This window comes from Phyllopteryx taeniolatus, chromosome 7 (genome assembly GCF_024500385.1).
Source record: "Phyllopteryx taeniolatus isolate TA_2022b chromosome 7, UOR_Ptae_1.2, whole genome shotgun sequence".
In the NCBI taxonomy this organism is placed as follows: Eukaryota; Metazoa; Chordata; class Actinopteri; order Syngnathiformes; family Syngnathidae; genus Phyllopteryx; species Phyllopteryx taeniolatus.
The window spans coordinates 17234734-17254627 of record NC_084508.1 but is presented as its reverse complement, the minus strand read 5'-3'; the positions used below and the strand labels follow the sequence as shown (position 1 = coordinate 17254627).

Here is a 19894-nt window from a genome sequence, read left to right as displayed (position 1 = left end):
GGGTACGGAAAGTATTCAGACACGCTTAAATTTCTCACTCTTTTTTATATTGCAGCCATTTGCTAAAATCATTTAAGTTAATTTTTTCCCACATTAATGTACACACAGCACCCCGTATTGACAGGGAAAAAAACAGAATTGTTGAAATTTATGCAGATTTATTAAAAAAGAAAAACTGAAATATCACACAGCCATAAGTACTCAGACCCTTTGCTCAGTATTTAGTATAAGCACCCTTTTGAGCTAATACAGCCATGAGTCTTTTTGGGAATGATGCAACACATTTTGTCACACCTGGATTTGGGGATCATCTGCCATTCCTCCTTGCAGATCCTCTCCAGTTCTGTTAGGTTGGATGGTGAACGTTGGTGGGCAGCCATTTTCAGGTATTTCCAGAGATGCTCAATTGGGTTTAAATCAGGACTCTGGCTTGGCCATTCAAAAACAGTCACCGTTTTTTTTAGCTGTGTGCTTAGGGTCATTGTCTTTTTTTTTTTTAAGGTGAACCTTCAGCCCAGTCTGAGGTTCTGAGCAGTCTGGAGAATATTTTCGTCCAGGATATCCATGTACTTGGCCACATTCATCTTTTCTTCGATTGCAACCAGTCACCCTGTCCCTGCAGCTGAAAAACACACCCACAGCATGCTGCTGCCACCACGATGCTTCACTGTTGGGACTGTATTGGACAGGTGATGAGCAGTGCCTGGTTTTCTCCATACATGCCACTTAGAATTAAGGCCACCAATTTTTATCTTGGTCTCATCAAACTAGAGAATCTTATTTCTCACCATCTTGGAGTCCTTCAGGTGTTTTTTTAGCAAACTCCATGCGGGCTTTCATGCGTCTTGCACTGAGGAGAGGTTTTCGTCGGGCCCTTCTGCCATAAAGCCCCGACTGGTGGAGGGCTGCAGTGATGGTTGACTTTCTAGAACTTTCTCCCATCTCCCGACTGCATCTCTGGAGCTCAGCCACAGTGATCTTTGGATTCTTCTTTACCTCTCACCAAGGCTCTTCTCCCCCGATTGCTCAGTTTGGCCGGACGGCCAGCTCTAGGAAGGGTTCTGATCGTCCCAAACGGCTTCCATTTCAGGATTATGGGGGCCACTGTGCTCTTAGGAACCTTATGGGCAGCAGACATTTTTTTGTATGACATGACATGCACTGTGAGCTGTAAGGTCTTATATAGACAGGGGTGTGGCTTTCCTAATCAAGTCCAATCAGTATAATCAAACACAGCTGAACTCCAATGAAGGTGTAGAACCATTTTAAGGATGATCAGAAGAAATCGACAGAAGAAATGGACAGCAGGAGTTAAATATATGAATGTCACAGCAAAGGGTCTGAATACTTATGGCTGTGTGATATTTCTGTTTTTCTTTTTCAATAAATCAGCAAAAAATTCACATTTTTTTCTGTCAATATGGGGTGCTGTGTGTACATTAATGAGGATAGAAATGAACGTAAATGATTTTAACAAATGGCTGCTCTCTAACAAAGAGTGAAAAAACTTTCCGTACCCATTGTATATAGTCACTGGGGAAGGATGTTACGTTTAAAAAATACTCAGTTATCCCGATTCACAAGACAGCCATTTATGGCATACACTCGCAGTACAAAATTATATTTTTACCTTCAGCACACTGTATGCTGTGTGTATATACGGTATGTGGAGCGGTGCGGTAAAAGTGGTAAGGAAGAGCTTAAGGTCATAGACTACCTGCTGATATCACCATCGATCATTTTTCATTTAATCTCACACCACGGTGGTGAAGAACTATCTGACCACTCAGGTTCAGATATTTACACTCATTATTCTCTCACTCTTGTCCTTGCTGTATGTAGGTCATGATGCATCTCTTATTCATATGTAAAGGTTTGATTAAATATTTCATTCAAGACACAGGAATAGACTGAATATTTGCTTTTGATTTGTCTGTTCCAGGCTAAAATTTATGCAGCAGTTCAACAGATGTTTGGTAAAATCTTGATAAAACTATGCTTTGTATTGGACAAGGTTTAAAATCCCCATCACATCATGCATTTTCTTTAGGTGCAGTCTTCTTAATTAAATGGGGAATGTGATGCATACTTGTAGTTGTACTGTATTTGCAATATCATGTAAGTCATGGTTAAAGCTTGGTTTGAGGAAGCGACAGTTATACTGTACACTGTTTTACTACACTGAGCAGGGAATGTGACACAGAAATGCTGTGACCAGAGAAGATGCTTTAGGCTGGATCTCCTTAATCCAAGCTGTCATATCAGTGTCAGGATGGCTAGTAGGCTATGCTAACACAGATGCACACACACTGTAACAGTACTCATACAGTACTATGTAATATGTTTTGCCTCAACTGTTAATTTCACATGCCATCATATACACATATTGAAGACATTGAAAGATATACAGGTAAGTAACAAATAATATGGATAAACTTTAGAAATGCTTTGCTATTTGCTGTTTTTAAATGGTTATTTAACTGCTACTTGCCTTGTTATTGAAATTCGTAAGAGTGAGAAGGAAGAGCAGGGAGTCCTTTTATGGTGCCCGCTGGTTCATGCAAAGGATATGTGAATAGAAGCTGGAGGGTACATTATAGAAACCCACAGAGAGCTGGGAGAGGAGGGGGCCGTGAATACACCTATGCTGTAAAGAGGGGAGGATGGCAGTGGTGTGGCTACGCTGTATGGCGGCTATGGAGTGGAGCTGGTCCCTATACGTGCGGGGACATAAGTGTTCTTCTCTTTGCGAGGCTGCGATTGATAAGAATTTAGACCTTTAAAGGGTGGGGCAGGGTGCTATAGTGGTTAACACATCCGGCTCACAGTACTGAGGCTGGGTTTTCAAATACAAGCTCCAGCCTTCTGCTAGCCTGTAATTTTGCATGTGGCTGGCATCAGACCAAAACCTCCTATGTCAAAATTTGGTCAATTTCATATTTTCTTTCACAAATTGATACCGCCGTAATTGTCAGTCCCCACATGGGTATTTTATTTTTTAAAATTATTTACCAATATAAAGTGTTGAAAATGGCTTGCTCTCTGACGATGGAATGTTAATGGCTTAAAACCACAAAAAAAACATGCTGTCATTTTGGTTTTCTAAAAAGTGATGGATGTGAGGTTTCCGCACGACGCCAGCGATGTTCTCCCCGTGATTGCTTGCATTTTCTTGGGGGAGTCCATCTTCCTCCCACATTGCAAAAACATGCTTCTTAGGTTAACTGAAGACTCTAAACTGTCCTAAGGTGTGAATGTGAGGGTGAATGGTTGTTTGTCTGTGAGCCGTGCGATTGGCTGCCAACTAGTCGAGGATGTACTCCGCCCAAAGTCAGCTGCGATAGGCTCCAGGTCACCTGTGACCCTAGTGAGCATAAGCGGCATTAACAAATGGATGGAAAACCACCATGACGAGAACGGCATTTTTGCAAAATTCCTCAAAAGACAGCATTCCATGGCATGCACAAGTTTAGTTTAAAAATTCCAATTGTTTGTACAAAACTAAAAGTGAAAACCTTTTTTTTTGGTATTACTTTGAGATCATTTGCATCAGCAAGCAAGAATTGCCTCTCAGTTGCTACTCGGAGGTCTACTGCAGTCAATCCAGGTCTACCTGTTAAAGATGCTGTTAAAGGTTCTCAATAGGGTTGAGGTCAGGTAATGATGGTAGCCACACAGTGATTTGTCCTCCCTTTATTCACTTTAACATTTAAAGCTTCAATTGTATCTTTAGCAGCATAGGACGGCTCTTGCATGACAAGTATTTTACTGCAGAAGGCAGTTTCATACTGTGGCAGGAAATGGTCAGTTGGACACATTCATGCACTCTGAAAAGGTTATTTCACAGCCACCGTATATGGAACAGCCTGCCAGAGCACCTCATGGCTGCAGAAAACGTTCATGTTTTTAAGAAATGACCCACCATTTTAAGTTAGCCTTTAACTATTATTTAATTTACCTTTTAACTTAAATTTAAACTGTTTTATTTCATTTCTAACTTATTTCATTTCCATTGCTTTAGTATAAGGTGGTCATTTTAGTTTTGATTGAATGTTGGGTTTTATATACATGTGTATGTTTTTGTGTATGTTTATGATTATTTTATTATCTTTCAGCGTTTCCTCAGAAGGAGCCCCCTGCACTGGGAGCTGTAATGGACCGTGGCCATGGTCGTGCCTCAAGGGGACCTTAGTCACCATATGTGGCTGCCCTTACACCATTACACTGGGGCCTCATGCCGGTGGCCTGTGGGTGCGGTCTGGTGTTGGTGCAGATGGCTCTCTGACATGATGTTTCTTCACTTGGATTCTCTGTGCCCAGCCATAAGTCATTACTTTAATTGCATTATTTTTATTTTCAACTGTGTGTGTGTGTGTGTGAGTGTGTGCACATGTATGCGTCTGTGTGGATGAGTGGTGGGGGGGGATTGATTTTAAAGTACTTTTGAGTTGCATGTCATTGTATGATAAGTGCTCTCTAAATTAAGAAAGTTTGATTAATTGATTGAATCCAGCCCAAACAAAACCCTGCTGACGTTGCAGTCTTGTTTGGACATGGTGGCTATCCAACAACAATTCAGAATTCCATATAACCAGAACATACAAAGTAGCACGGCATTCATCAGATAATAAAGCTATGTGAAAATTAATCTTCATGCATTTCTGACCTCACTACAAACATTTCTCCTTGATTGTTAAGGCTGGCTGGCCTAAATACTGCTTAAAGCATGAATGCAAGCCTTGCGGTAAAGGTATTTGTCCTTTTCCACACATGAGGGCAGAATACAAATTTGGCTTTAGATTAATTTAGTTATAGTACTATTGATTGCAATACTGGATTTTTTTAATCTTTTCAAACTTAAAATGCACAGCATCGATACAATGTCTCCATTCTGTCTTGAAAATGACACTGAGCTGTTATCAACTGACACCTGACTATGTAGTTTCCATTAGGTGCTGCAGAATGAATTTGCATTCAAACAAAAATAGTGCAAGGTAGGATTATTTTATTCAGAAGTTATTGCCATAAAAACCACTGTTTTCTTAGTAGTAGTAATAGTGAGTAGTGAACCTCATTGTGAAATGGTTGTTGGTCATATGTTGATGTCACAGAGAGGTCCTGACCCCTTAATAGACTGACTGCTGTGTGTGTCACTGGGCTTTAGAAAAGCAGGCCTAGAAATAGCTGGCCAAGCTTTTTAAGATATGGGTTCAAGTGTAGTAGCACACCTTAGGCTTGTTCAGCTCGAGGGAAATGAAAAGGTTGTTAAAATGTCACCAGCAAACACCAAACCCAACCAAAATATAGTGCTGCGCCAGCCGAGAAATAGTTATTTGTAAATGTCTCAGATGCCCTAAGGCCATGCTGTGCGTACATGCATGTCACAAAATAAGCGATGAATGTAATTGTGAGCAATGAAACACTGAACATGATACTTGCAATGTGGTATCAAGCTCACTAGCCACAGGCCAGAAACACTGCTAAACACTCAATAAATTAATAACTAATCCAGTAGTTCTCACCTAGGGGATCAATACAGCAGGATGTAGAACCATCATTTATGGAAAGGGTCAACATCTTTAATAAGTGCAGTCATTTGTTTATGGATTTTTGTGAAAGCTGTTAGTCCACACAATCACATCTTGGTTGTTGATTTAAAAACCACTGAAAATGTGTATAGAGGCAAAATCATAAAAACCCTGTCACTGTCAATACTCAATCTCAAGATCACAATTAAACATATGTAATCGATTAATGATATCAATCAAGATGAAATGATTTCAAAAGCAATGGTTGGATCAACAATCTTGTTGTAGCACTCCGACTTAATAGCAATGTGGTTCAACGTTCATCAGATGTTAATAAGTACGAACAAAACCCGTCCAGATACCCTATAGATACAAAGCAATTATTTACACTTAAACCCTTTCAATAAGGGCACCAGTCCAATTACTTAGAACTCAATTAGCATTTATGTTGTCACTGATCCCAGAGAATAGATATTAATATGCTCCACATCACCCTCACCATCACTGTCATTGTTCCCTTTATGCCTCTCTCTTTTATATTCCCTCAGCTCCATCCATTCATTTTGTGCTGCTATTAATAGCCCTACCACCCGCCTATCAATACCATACTCCAGCAAGACAGGAGGTGGGTGTGCACCAGTCAGTGAATTGAGAATAAATCTGAAATTAAAAAAAGGCTTGGCCTTATGTAAGAAGGGAGGGACAGAAAACTGTCTCATGAAACAAAACAACAAAAATGCTGCTGCCTGTAGAATAGATTGGGGTCTTTGTGAGAAAGGGAAAGTAATTTAAAAAAAAAGATATAATATTAAGGAAACGCAAAGACAGACATAAGACATTTCAACAGACTGCCTTGAAAAAAGAAGCAGATTGAGGAAGATAATCACATAAATTGACACAGCTAATGACCAACAACTAAAAATGTAACTCTGGGAAGAGAAAAATCTGTCAGATAGTCCGTTGTTGACACGGAGTCCCTCCCTATAATCCTTCCCTCAGTGATAGCATAATTAATGGGTTCATATTTAATCAACATATTTATATTATTTATATCTTTCTAACCAGACTATACTGACTTCAGCCTTTGATTGTGGTCGGTAGATTTATTCATCTGTCTGCAGTAGAGAGAAAGAGTACTGTATTTCCCATAAAAGTGAAGATGTTTGTCCTCTGTGTGTTTATATCACCTCCTCACCCAGCTGCTTCTGCCTCTTTGCAGCAGATTTTGTCATTCTGCCTAATGACTAACAAATGTTAAAAACCAAAGATGGACTTCAGCCACACACACACTTCTTTCGGAGATTTGAGATGCATTATTCATACAAGCACAAGAGTATCAGTAGTATCAAACAAAACTGCCATTTAAAGGTAGACCGTATAGAGTATTGAAATATATTTTAAGATTTGGAAAATAGCAAAGACACTCCCTGTACAGGAGTAATATTGTTTTAGTAATCCAAAAACTTCAAAATAGTGACTTTTAGGTGTGGTAACCTACAAGTAAAGGTCTTGTTTAATGGAAATGAATCTGACCTCCCTTTGGGACTGGTCAGGGCGCTTCAGTTGGGCTGGGGGGACAGCCCTGCGTCCTGGGGAGAGGGTTGCGTCCCCCTGGCTGGGTCCCCCGCGGGATAGGCTTGCGGCCTCGCCATACATTCCCTATCACGCTTGTCCTCCTTAGAGTTTTGGGTGAACTAGAGCCTAAGCCAGCTGACTGTGGGCGAGAAGTGGCGTATACCCTGGACTTGTTGCCAGTCAATCGCAGAAAAATGATAACTTCAATTTAAAATATGTATCGTGTAAATTTATGAGAGTATGTGGGCAAAACTGTGGGATGTTTTTCAGGGCCCAATTTGTTTCCACAAAACACCAACAAGTCGAATTTAACTTTGTAACAGGAAATAGCCCTTATTGGTATGCCATTCATTTACCTTGGTGATGAGGATGCGATAGTGTTCAAGCAGGTCATGGTTGTCATGGCAACCAGCCAGCAGCTGCCATACTTCAGCTCTCAGTGGCTCTGGAATGCCACTGCGGACCAATGGGTGCAAACCCTTTGGACGACTGGACAGGTTCCCATGCCTGAAATACACGCACAAACATAGCAGTAAGACTGGATTTTACTGGGAGAACTTATTGTATTAGTGTGATAGGTTTTAGCTTGCATTTGATTAGCGATATTTTGCATTCATGAAGGTAAACTAGCTAAGACTAGCTTCACTTTTGTCATGATGTTAAAACAACCATATACTTCCCTTGAAAAAAAAATAACGCAACCATTAAATTTATGATTCTTAGCTGGTACATACTGAGACCAAATAAAAACAATATTAGGGTTAGGCTCCTGTCCTGATTTAACAGCAAGTAAATGCTACATGCAGTTCATTCTGTAGCTGTTATGGTTAAAAATAAGACCACAACAAGTTTTAGTTAAAATAATGTCATTTAATTACTACCACACAAAAGCATCTTACACATGAAACGGAACGACTTAAATCCCAAAGTGAAGGTTTTTTTTTTTTTTTTTTCTCTAAACAAAAATGCAAAGTTTTTTGGCCTTACCATCTGTTGAGGATTGCTCCCCACAACTCCAGAATTTTCTCAGGACAATCTTTGGAAACATCTCCCGTCCCACTGGAGATTTCACTGTCACTATCTACATGCAACACAAATGGACCACAGAACATTTATTAGACATTCATCTCCAAAAGTGACCTTGATGTCTGTGACGTCTGGCCAAATGAGAATACAAAACGTAATCCGAGATCAGGTGCTAAGCATCTAAATTGTGCCTTTGTGTTTCAACCACACAATCTAATGGGGGGAGGGGGGTTGGAGAGTTTCTACTGAGCCTACACATTCCATTATTGTAATGTTCTTCCATCTGGCAGTTTGCGTGGCAAACAGGAGGCAATCAGCACAGCAAAACACTAGCATTAACTGCCTGTCTAGTCCTCTGCTCTGCTGGTGAAGAGAGTGATTCCCACACATAAGCCACCCACTAGAACAAACACACAGTCTAGTGTATGCGCAGCATGTAGACTTTTGTACGTGGCCCTGAATATGCCTGTCATCCCACTCTCTTATTAATTGCTTGTATTCAAATGGTTTCTCTGAAGTGCTTGCCCGCCTATTAAGTATTGAACCAAGTATTTCGTTAACTTTTTACTGGACTGTGATGGAAACTTTCAGTTAATTTACATAATACTGCCCCCACAGTTTCTCCGCCAAGTCTTGGCAACTAGACTAAACAAAAATCCAACACTTTTAAGCAATGAATGATTTCAGCCACCAGAAGCACGATCATGTCAAAGGTAAATGTTAAAATGAACTGCAGAGCTAGCATATATTAGCATTAGCTAATAGTTTTTTATCAGCGTTATCTTATGATAGCTGTCACATAATCCAAAGATCAGCTAAATTGGTGCTGTGGGTACAAGGAGTTTTTGCATTTACCAATCTTTCCAGTGCATGTACCACAAGTCTAATTTGGTGCCTTGGTAATTAAGTACTCCATGAGTGAAAATAACTCCATTTGGGGCATAATAAACAAGGATGTGTCAGTACACTTCATGGAGACAGTGGTTTAAAAAAAAATGAATAAAAAGATAGTGCAAGTCTTTTCCCCAAGCTAATCAGCAGGGAACCACAATAAATCATCTGAGATAGGCTCAACCACCCCTGTTAAACTTCCAGTTTGCAGTATAGATGATGAATGGATGGATACATGAATAGACGAATACAAGCAAATGTCTTGTTACGTACTCCAATAAATATCTACAACCAAATGATTGAATTTTCCAGTACGTCAGCGAGTGCCCTGTTAAGGCTTTAAACACAGATATTGGTTGCCACACAAAAAATAAGACAACTGATTCATGAGAGAGATACAGCTATTCAGCTAGCCGAATTGTACATGTTCAAAAGCAATACCACAGATGTGCTCGAATAGACACGGACTACAGAATATTATGGCAATGCATAATGTCATATAGAAAGTCCCTCTAAATATTTGACTGTGACTATTTGGCCAGAATGTCTATGACTCAAAGAAAAAATGTTTTTAAATAAAATCTTAAAAGCATTATGTGCTTTGATGAAGCCAATTTCCTCTGAATTCTTAACACACACTATATATTTCTTGCAGCCATTATCTTCTGCACACTGCTTCTTTACATCCCTACGGCAACAGCATGCATGAGCTTTGCAGGGCTTTATCAGTGCTCAAGGAGCCCTTTTAAATTGTTAAGACCCAGCACAAAGGTGGTGCTTCTGTCCCTAGATTGCTGAGGCCACGTGACTAGGAAGACTGCTGTCACTGCACACAACATACAAGGACTAAGATGTACATAACCATTACTTTTTAATCTACAGTACAGAGGAGCATTCAGTGCAACGTTACATTTATACAAGGGTTAGAGATGAAAATATTAGAGACCAAAATTATTCAAATTATCACGATATTGCAAAAATATACATACACAAACGCACACACTGAAAGGATTGTAAAACGTTTTATTTTTAACACAAACCAGATCAAATCAGCAACCTTATATACTTTTTGCATATCAGAAATTGTGTACAGCATCAACCAAAATAATTTTTCATGCATCCAAGACCTCACGAAACTAAGACGACAGCGCTGTATTTAAACAACAACACTGGTGTACAGTTTTTGGGATGTTGATCATGGCGATGACTCCAAAGATTTGAAATGTTGCGTCTTTTTTCTTCTTCTTCTTCTTCCTCTTCTGTTTACGTCACCTTCTTTCTTTGTTTGCTGTTGTGGCACACACTAGATGGGAGAAGCCAAAAAACAACTACTACGCTCAGAGATGCTTAATACGGTAGGAAAGATGATTAAGATTTAAAACTAATATTACCCATAATGCTTTGTTATTACTCTTTATCTGCAAACATCCCTAACAGAGTGATTCAAAAAGTTCAGTGATGAGTGTGCGTTTGATGTGCATGACAGCATGTGAAACCCCTGCTGTTTTTACTAGTGTAATTCAAAGAATTTCACTTCTTCATTTGAAGTCTCAAAAGAAACTGCATTTATTTTGATTTCCCAATCAAAGCCACCCTCATTGTGTTGTGTCACATAGATACAGGAGGGTTCCATCTTAGCATCTTAGAGCAGAGGAGGCATTATGAAATAGTAACATTCCATGTATTTATGCATGTGTAGGAAAGGTTGACAAAAACACACTTGACAATAATGACAATGCTGTGTAGGGAACTGCAATGAGAAAAAAAATATGTCTCCTTAGGGGACGTTGAAGCCTCCGAGAAGAAGAAAAAAAAAAATAATTAAACGTGTGTGCTCATATTGATGCTTCTACACTCTGTGGGTATTCATTTCTGTACACAATAAGGCTGACCTCGAACTCTATCTCCCTGAGTGTCTCTATTTTCTCGTCAAGGGGGGAAGGAGGGAGGGTATAGAAAAAGCCCTCTGAATGGCTCCCACACTGACAGTTGAAAATCATCAGCTATAGCTTGGGGAAGTAAATAGCGTGGCTTTGGGCGGGTCAATGATTGTACATGGAGACAATTTTGCTGCCTTCTCTTTTAATATAAGTACTGTATCATATATGTGGCATAAAAAAAAGTCAGTTTGGCAACTACTAAAGCTATTAATTTAGAGCATCTGTGACATTTGGTAGTGGTCCAAAAAATGTGTGAAGCACTGCATATAGAAAATCAATTGACACAATCCGTGTGAATTGTTCAGCCACCCCGTGGTACCTCACACTCAAACATAATCTAAATCCCCAAAAAGATGGGTACAATGTGAGTACTATCTAACTGACTTTGAATTTTGTTGCATTAACAACAATGGATGACGGCAGAAGAACCTGTAAACCTAACAGTCAAAACTAAGACTAAGTAGGAGTAAGTGGATACTCTTACCATCATCTGCCTCCTCCTCTTCAGTGGGCAAAGTCAGTTGTCCTTTCCCTTCATTGCTTCTCTCTGCCTCCCTCTGAAGACTCACCACCTCATACACAGCATCACTCTGACCTGTCCTCTCTGCTGCATGCTGTATGGACACACATAGTATCATTTCCTTGATAAACCTTAAGATGCACCAAAGAGGCCAAAATAATTTCTTGTAAATTTGACACACCACAGAGAAGAGTGTTTTTAAAAACCCTGCTGAATTTGAATGAATTAAAAAAAATAATCACAACAATAATAAAAATAAAAAATACAAATCACTATGCATGTAAAATGAGGCTCTGAAATCATGAAAAATAAGGGCTGCAGGACTGTGTGGGCATGTTCGCTGAAGGCGCTGGAGACAGCCCTTCACCTGTCCATCAAATAGATTTGCTCGTACGCTATGTGCTCAAGTGTTGGTCATTTCACCTAGAGGCTGAATAACGTGTTCCGCGGTGGTTACGGTTAATACACAGTTAACTTCCCCGTGTTTCTGTTATGTGGGGAGACCAACGTAAAACAACTAAGAGCGAGGCACTGATGTTTTGGAAGACCCCACCGTAGTCAAGCAAGCTCCTTAGCTCCCTTGTTCTGCTAGGGAACTTCAACGCTCACGTGGGCAATGACAGTGAGACCTGGAGGGGCGTGATATGGATGCAAACTTGCCATCTTTAACTGAAGAGTGTGCAAATTAAGATAGGAATATTTAACAAGATCTAGTGTAATAGCCAAAACTATTTTCTGGAATAAATGTTCAGCATGCACTACAGGGTATGTCTGAAACAATTAATGGAAGTTACAAGTCCAAGATCAAAGCTGAAGTAAAACACAACAGAACAAACACACATGCCCTTGGGTGTCATAGGCAGGTGATGTTTATTTCTAGTCTATTTACCAAATGTAGTGCTTTAGCCTCTCGCCTGCAGCTTCTAAGTGGATCAATGAGCGTTGATCCAGAATTGATCTGCCCACCCCATAAAATGCCTTTTTCAAGTAACTGATGAGAACAAAAATAGGAAGAATATACCAAATAGCTACTTTTTAGAGAAAATCAAAAGAGAAATAGAAAATGCATTTGCTTTACTATAACCTCTAAGTTTAAATAGGAAAAAGGGTGTTATCAAAAAGGGCTGAGGATCAGAAGTTAGAAGACACCAACTAATATGCCAGAGGCTCCTGTTGACCTGTCAGTTTGCAGGGAATAGAATAATGATTGAAAGAGGTGATTTGTAAATTTGCATTTTATGTACAATAATTAGACAAAGAAAACACTCAGAATATATAAAGAATTCAAATGAACAATTCCAGTTAACTCAAATTATCATCCACCTAACATTTTGCGTCCATTTATCCTGTACAGGCTCATGCGTGAGATGGAGCCTCTCCCAGGTCCTGACATGCATGTTTTTGGAATGTGTGAGGAATCTGTGCTACCCTGAGAAAACGCACACAGACCCACAGAGACATGTAAACTCCACATGCCCCTTCTTTACCACATTCCCTACCGTGCTGCCAAATCAATTAATCAACAATTGACCAATCATATCAATCGCATATTCAAAACAATGAGCTATCGCAAGACTAATGAAATTGAAATTCTTTGAGATGACCTTAAAAAGGTTTGAGGATGCAAAGTAAAATTTTGCAAATATAACAAAGATGTGCCATGAGTGAGTGTTGAAATGAACATTAATATTTAGATATTCGTTTTCCATTTATTTTTCAACCATTTTTCTTCAAAGTTTCATGTATTCTTTTATTTTGGTCTTTATTTTTTTTTTAAGTAAAAAAATGGGTAGGTAAGTTTAAGTGAATGGCAGTTCATACAGTATTAACTATTGGCATGCAGGCCCAATCATCTAGAATTCATATTCCGACACCAAAACAGACTGCACTAATCCAATGTAACGTTTGCCCATCATATTTTATGAATCATGTTAGTACTTTTTTTAAAAAAAAGTTATTATTCTTTTAAGGGAAAATAGGACAATAATATTATATATTACGTTTGTGTAGCTCCTGATAGACATCTTCCTAAAAAAATAAAATAAAACAAAAAAAATAGAGTGAGAATATTATCTTTTAATTAGCTCTTAACCAGTGCACCAGTCTTCCATTTACTAAGGAGATAACTCCGTAGGCAATCAGGCATACAAGTCAGCCTGCCGCCGTTAATTACCAACACGCCAATAATGAGACAGAGCCACTTATTCGCCTGCGACAATGCAAAGCTTTCCCACACTTCACTGCCTTGCCAACTCCCTAATGGCTAACTAGAGTAGATCTGTATTATGTTTTTCTCTTTTTTCCCCCACTATACTAAGGCAAAAGGAACTAGCTGGTCATCTACTGTCTCTGAGCACATTTAAATCAAAGAAGTTGTGAGGAAACCCACAAGACCAGAACACATTGCGAAGATAAAGGAAGGACACATTTAATTTGCCATAATAAGCAAAGCTCATCATAGCAACATGTTTATATCATTTAAATTTGATGACCATGTTGAAATATACATGTACAGTACTTGAATAAATGTATTGTATATGTGAACATACCTGTCCAAGTTTGAGGTAGAAGGTCTCACTAAAGGTCTTGCGGCTGAAGTACCAGAAGCGTTCATTTGACGGATAAACCCTGACCAAAGTTTCCAGCAGGAAGCGAACTGGCTCCACCACCTCAGTTACGACCAGGTCCACTGCCACTGTCATGTAGACTTGCTTATCTGTCCAGACAATAGATGGCAAGTTGTTGCTCGGCATTACATGAGACTCAAAATAAACTATTTTCGAAACATTCTTAAAAAGATTATATTGATGTATGAAGTAACAATGATGAACTTGTCCTTGATTCAACAGGTTTTAGATCACACAAGACTTGCAGGTAATGTGTCCTTGTTGCGTCCTGCCTCTTGTGTGTCTAAATGTTCTCAAATTTGTGTGCATAAGTGTGTGTGCATGCATGTGCATTAGACTAGACAGTAGACCACCTAAAGTAGATGGGGCTTTAAGTGACGTGCCATCTCCCAGGATTTCAAACTCTCCAAGCCATCCAGTCAGCAAGTTGCCACATTCTATAATTTGTTAGCTTTAATAGATTCAGTGAGGCAAGCTTTCAGCCTGGCAGCCATGCTGTGCCAACCACCAGATCATACTGTGTAAATATTTCCCCATTAAGTAGAAAACCCAATCATTATAAAATCCAATCAGAAAACTTTGGCTTTTGTACAGCCTTTTGAGACTGGGGGAAGTTTACTTTCCTTTATTTGAAGGTAAGCAGGTCATTTAGGTACTGTTTGTTTGATTATGTGGTTAGCAGGTTAATGAAAACATCAATTTCTATTAGACTCGTTGGCTAAAATAAGTATCAGATTTTTTTAAAAATTATTTTTGTATTCTCAACTTCTTAAAGAAAGCCAAACGTGTTCCAATGATAATTAAATATATCTTTTAGTCATTTAGATCAAACATACATTTATAGTACAGATTAGACTTTACACCAATCTGATTGGCATCGGCCGATATTTAGGATTTTATGCTGATCGGCTTTAATGTCATAATTCGCCGATCCGATCAATGACGTAATTGATTGGCTCCGCAAAAGACATTGTCGCCATCGTGCACAGTATATTTGAATCTAAAAGCAAGTTTATTTTTAGCCTTGTCGCGTGTCTTTTGACGTAGTACTTTAATATCTGACGGCCAATAAATTTATTAAAAAAAATAATAAATAAAAAAATAAACATGTTGGCGGTGTAGGACAGACAACACGTAATGCCCAGATCAGACTACAAGACAAATTTGCTCTTTCACGATTGCACTATGTCAGACTACTGCAAAATCTTATATTCCGATACCACCCCATCCCGTTTTTCACTGGGCTTTTGTAAGAACAAAATGTGTGTTGGTGGTCACGGGTGCTCTGGAGAGGACTTTCATTGAAGGCTTGCTTGAGGTATAGGCTTCTTTATACTCGTGCGGACGGTGGCCGCGCTGGCGTCACTGCGGCTATCCGGCACGTAGTTTACCTTTATACTCGAGCGCAACCCACGCGCGCATTTTTTAAAATGTACTGCAGTTCACCTTCAAGTCGGGGGTGTCACTACGGCTAGTATTGTCCTCTGCATTTTTTGCGCCATTTCCGGTAGCCGTTTTTACTTTCCTTTCAGTAACAAGGAACAAAGCAACAACAATGGCGACTGTGTAACAGTGTCTGCTAGAACAAATGGACCTAGATGACCAGATGATACGTTTAATCACGCTGCAAAATCGATCGTAAAGGCGGCGGCATAGATGGTATGTAGAACGCTGAATAAGTCATCACAGCACGTGACTAAAACGGACCAATCACGAGAGACGATCTCAGCGGCATTCGACGCGCAGCAACTATTTTTGCCGTGTGCGCGGCAAGCTACGCAGAGGGGCCGCGCGGGGCAATTCGTCGGTCACGTGACGCAATACGGGCGCTGTCGGTTGCGCGATTGCGGGAGTATAAAGAGGCCTTATGTTCACGTACATTTAATACGATACAGCTCGCAAGCAGGCAACGAAACGTTATATACCCTAGCAAGCTAGTGCTAGCACTAAAGGCTGTGCGTAAACATGCTGCCGTTCTGTTGAATCATGCTCTAAAGCTTCAGTGTGGGTGAAGTAATTTAATTACAATAAAGTAATGTAATTACAGTAAGTTAGCACCATTATTTCTGTCATGTTGTAACGTTGGTTTGACCTGACTAATTAGAATACATGATCTGACTATAGCAGTGATTTCCAACCTTTATGGAGCCAAGGAACATATTTTACAATTGAAAATCTCACGGCACACCAACAAACAAAAATGTCACAAAAAGTGGATACATTAATTACTGTATTTACTTCCTGCCATCTAATAGAAAACCATTCATTTGTTCTGTCTGTCACTATTCCTCACTGTCATAAATAGAGGAAGAAAGATACATTATTTATTGTAAATATATTTTTTGGAGCAATTAAGTACACAGGTATATACAGTAGATGAACAGGTCATTTAAATAGACACATTGCTCCTTTTTGTGATCGGATTGGTGATCGGCTATCATTTTTTTAAACTCGCTGATCTGTGATCCTGATCGTGTAAAGCCTAGTACATACTGTATTTAAACTTGTAAGCCACTCAAATTGTAATTAGAATTGCATCAAAGTTTGAGGACGGAATTGAAAAAAAGGCCTGTTTTCTCAAGTTCTGAGGCGCTCTGCCATGGAAAACAAAGTCATTAAGTGCAATGTGTATACAAGTCAGACACGGACATGGCTTTAAGAATGACAGAAATGCGAAAGTGCAAAGTAAATTAGACAAAAAAGATAAATAAATAAAATCTCCAACTACTGAGTTTGATTCAGTTTCTCACATGAGTGAATATCGCTTTGACAAGCCACAAGTCACAAGGCTTGTATGGTACAAGACTATGCTAAGCTGTATATCAAATAATAATGAAAATTACATTACAGGTAAAATGAAAGCATGTGTACATCCCCATGCCACATCCCCAATAATGTATGAATAATCTATGGTGTGCAACCATCGAGCATGACCACTTAAATTTTCATTGTAGGAGAATTACAATGACAAAAATATTACTAAAATAGCCAACTGTCCCCAAAAAATTATACTGGAAATTGATCATCATAGATCGCCATGTCCCACCAGGCATCCTGCAATTGTTTATGATACTCAATACGTATCAACTAAATTACATCAACTTCAAATAAATGGTTCAGCAATGCCATACCTTAATATTTAAAATTAACAAAGTGGTAAAATTTTGGGTCTACGCTCATATCTCAAGAACTGTTACAGACCTACACAATTACAACATGACCCCCGCCACCCCAGAAAAAGAGACCGTGATAAGTGTTCTGTGCAGAAAAAGCAGTGACAGTGGACATGACAAACCTGGAATATAATGTACAATGTACATAAAAGTCTGAGTCAAAAATGTTAAATTAGTGACAAAAAAATAATATTTCGATGTCTAAAAGCAAATAAAATTCACAAAAGTCTTTAGTATCATGGAATTTAGGCTTTCAAAAGGGCAAGTCAAACCTTTAGGTGTATCTTCATTAAGGGGTTGGAAGGCTGCAATATTGGGGTTCCATGTTCCTGTGATCACATAGGCCTTTCCATCAGAGCTTTTCCCCATCGACTCCTGGGCAGTTAGTAGAGATTGATTTTGATTTTTTTTATTTAATACCAACTGTATACTTATTAAACTGACTATAATGCTTTGCACTGTCAAATACACAGTATAACAAATAAAGTGCAGAAGTAGGTAGAGTCTAATATCATATGCAGTACTTAATATAAAAAGGCACACAATCATCCAATAGTCATCCACTTATTATTCACAGATGCAGTACATGGGTCTCCTGTACTCACCATGTCTAACAGATGCATGTCACTATTGCAAACCTTCTGGCCAGGACTCAACAGCATTCCAAAACACCTTGAAAGAGGACACAAGAACTGTACTCAAGTTGAAACAATTACAGACAATTGCTATTATCTATTACTTATATGCATTTTTAGTATTGCAGTGCCTTCACGGTATATCAGTTAGAGGTTGCATGCCATCGATTGGAATAAAAGAAATTCTACCGTTTTATGCACAACAAGGGTCAAAATTAGTCTGTGATCTGGTTTAAGTCTGACATCAGTGCGATTTGTCAATTGAATGCAAAAGACGATAAACGCATAAGTCTTGCAAAACGACTCGATCAGATTTCTGTGTGTTTGTGACGTCAAAAATTAACACATTATTCAAGTATCTGCCCATTTAGTGGTTTCTAAACACACACTCATCTCGGGAATAATTGCTGAGTGACAATGCGGCTGCGTCTTGTGCAAAGCGTTACCTGCCAACCTCAGAGGAGTTGAGGACTAAATGGCTTCAATTTATTTTGGGAGAAATTACTAAGTATTTAGGAACATTTCACACAGTGCTGGAATTGTACTTCTTGTACAATTTCCACAGGGTGCAGTAAGGTTCTTCAAGTTTGGGATGCCATCCAGTGGTTAGCATGGGAATATCTAAAACATATTTAGAGACATTAATTGCATAAGACATGTAAGACACGAGTTTAGTACGATTCAAGCATATTGGACAATGGCTTTTTAGGTGTATTCACAGTAAACAGATTGTAGCTATACAGTATGCGGCACAGATTTTTTTAGACAAAGCCAAGTGATCAGCTTTTGAACATACTGTATACTGCAAATAGAAATATCCACTGGCTAAGAAAATAAAAGGGCAGGTGTCTGTCTCCTGGTGAGGGAAATTGGAGGTAAGTGACTGGGAAGGCAAAGGAAGGGGGGTGAGAATGACCTAGTTCTTTGGTGCAGGCATGCAGCCTCTGTAAGAGTGCAATAAAGGAGGGTGTGTGTGTGTGGGGTGGATGATGATGATGCTTTTTTAGAAAGACTAAAGTTATCCTTTTTATTGTTTTTTTCCCCACACACAGCCACCGGAAATGTTAACAGATTCTTCCACGAGATGTTGCCAGCCTTTGGTCATGCATTATTCATTTTGACAAGGTTTTAGGAAAACAAGCATACAGTAGGTCTTAACCTCTTCCTCTCATTAAATTGGCATTGACATTTAGTGAGTCATAGCACAAAAGCATTGTCTCCCATTATTCTCACAGTATGTTCACGAGAGACACCCCCACCCACACACACACACACCTAACAATTGATATTAGCCCAGATGTCAGTCCTAACATTTATATATATATATATAAAAAAAATAAAAAATAAAAAAAAAAGCATAGGGTTTGGCAAACTGAAATTCCGTGCTAGTAAATTGAGTTGGGCTTTTAATTGTCCCACCTATTGCCTTTCAGGTGAAGATGACACATTGGATCATAAGACTGCTTCTCACCTTTCAATGCAGAGTTCTTGGTTGCTAATTTGCTGTACTGTAATCACAACTTTCTTCTGAACACTCTGTCGCAGCTTGAAGTACAATTTATCTCTGTCCTTGGGGACTGGACTGTGAAAAGGAAGAAAGACCAGGTTATTAAATATAAACCTACTACCTCCTGTCATACAGTATGGTATTTTGCAGCGCTTCCTCAGTAGGTTAAGGATATGTTGGGCATGAGAAAAGGACAGATGATAGTAGTACATGAAAATTAATGTCTTATGACAAAAAAATGGAGGTGCAACAAATGACCATCTTTTTCTTTTCTACCCGCGTACTAACAAGTTTTGTACAGTCCACGCCACAATGTAATTTCTATGCAAATAGTGATATTGTAAAAACTTGATTATGCCGAATCATTATAAGCTACTAAATGAATCATTAATTTCAGGGTCTATTAATTACCAAAACAAGTTTGGTCAACTTTGGGGTTTTTTTGGTGGGGGGGGACAAGCACGAGTCTGTA

At 39.1% G+C, this 19894-nt stretch overlaps 1 protein-coding gene across 4 annotated transcripts in view; it reads right to left on the bottom strand.

Moving 5' to 3' along the window:
* Positions 1 to 19894, bottom strand: part of rabgap1l (RAB GTPase activating protein 1-like) — a 111356-nt gene that overhangs the window by 78492 nt on the left and 12970 nt on the right. For all 4 annotated transcript variants that reach the window (XM_061779016.1, XM_061779020.1, XM_061779019.1 and 1 more), the window contains exons 7-13: positions 19387 to 19497; positions 17886 to 17952; positions 17553 to 17655; positions 14030 to 14196; positions 11445 to 11574; positions 8091 to 8184; positions 7460 to 7610 (exon numbers count right to left, since the gene is read on the bottom strand). In XM_061779016.1, the coding sequence (XP_061635000.1) occupies positions 7460 to 7610; positions 8091 to 8184; positions 11445 to 11574; positions 14030 to 14196; positions 17553 to 17655; positions 17886 to 17952; positions 19387 to 19497 (823 nt within the window). The remainder of the gene's footprint in view (positions 1 to 7459; positions 7611 to 8090; positions 8185 to 11444; positions 11575 to 14029; positions 14197 to 17552; positions 17656 to 17885; positions 17953 to 19386; positions 19498 to 19894) is intronic.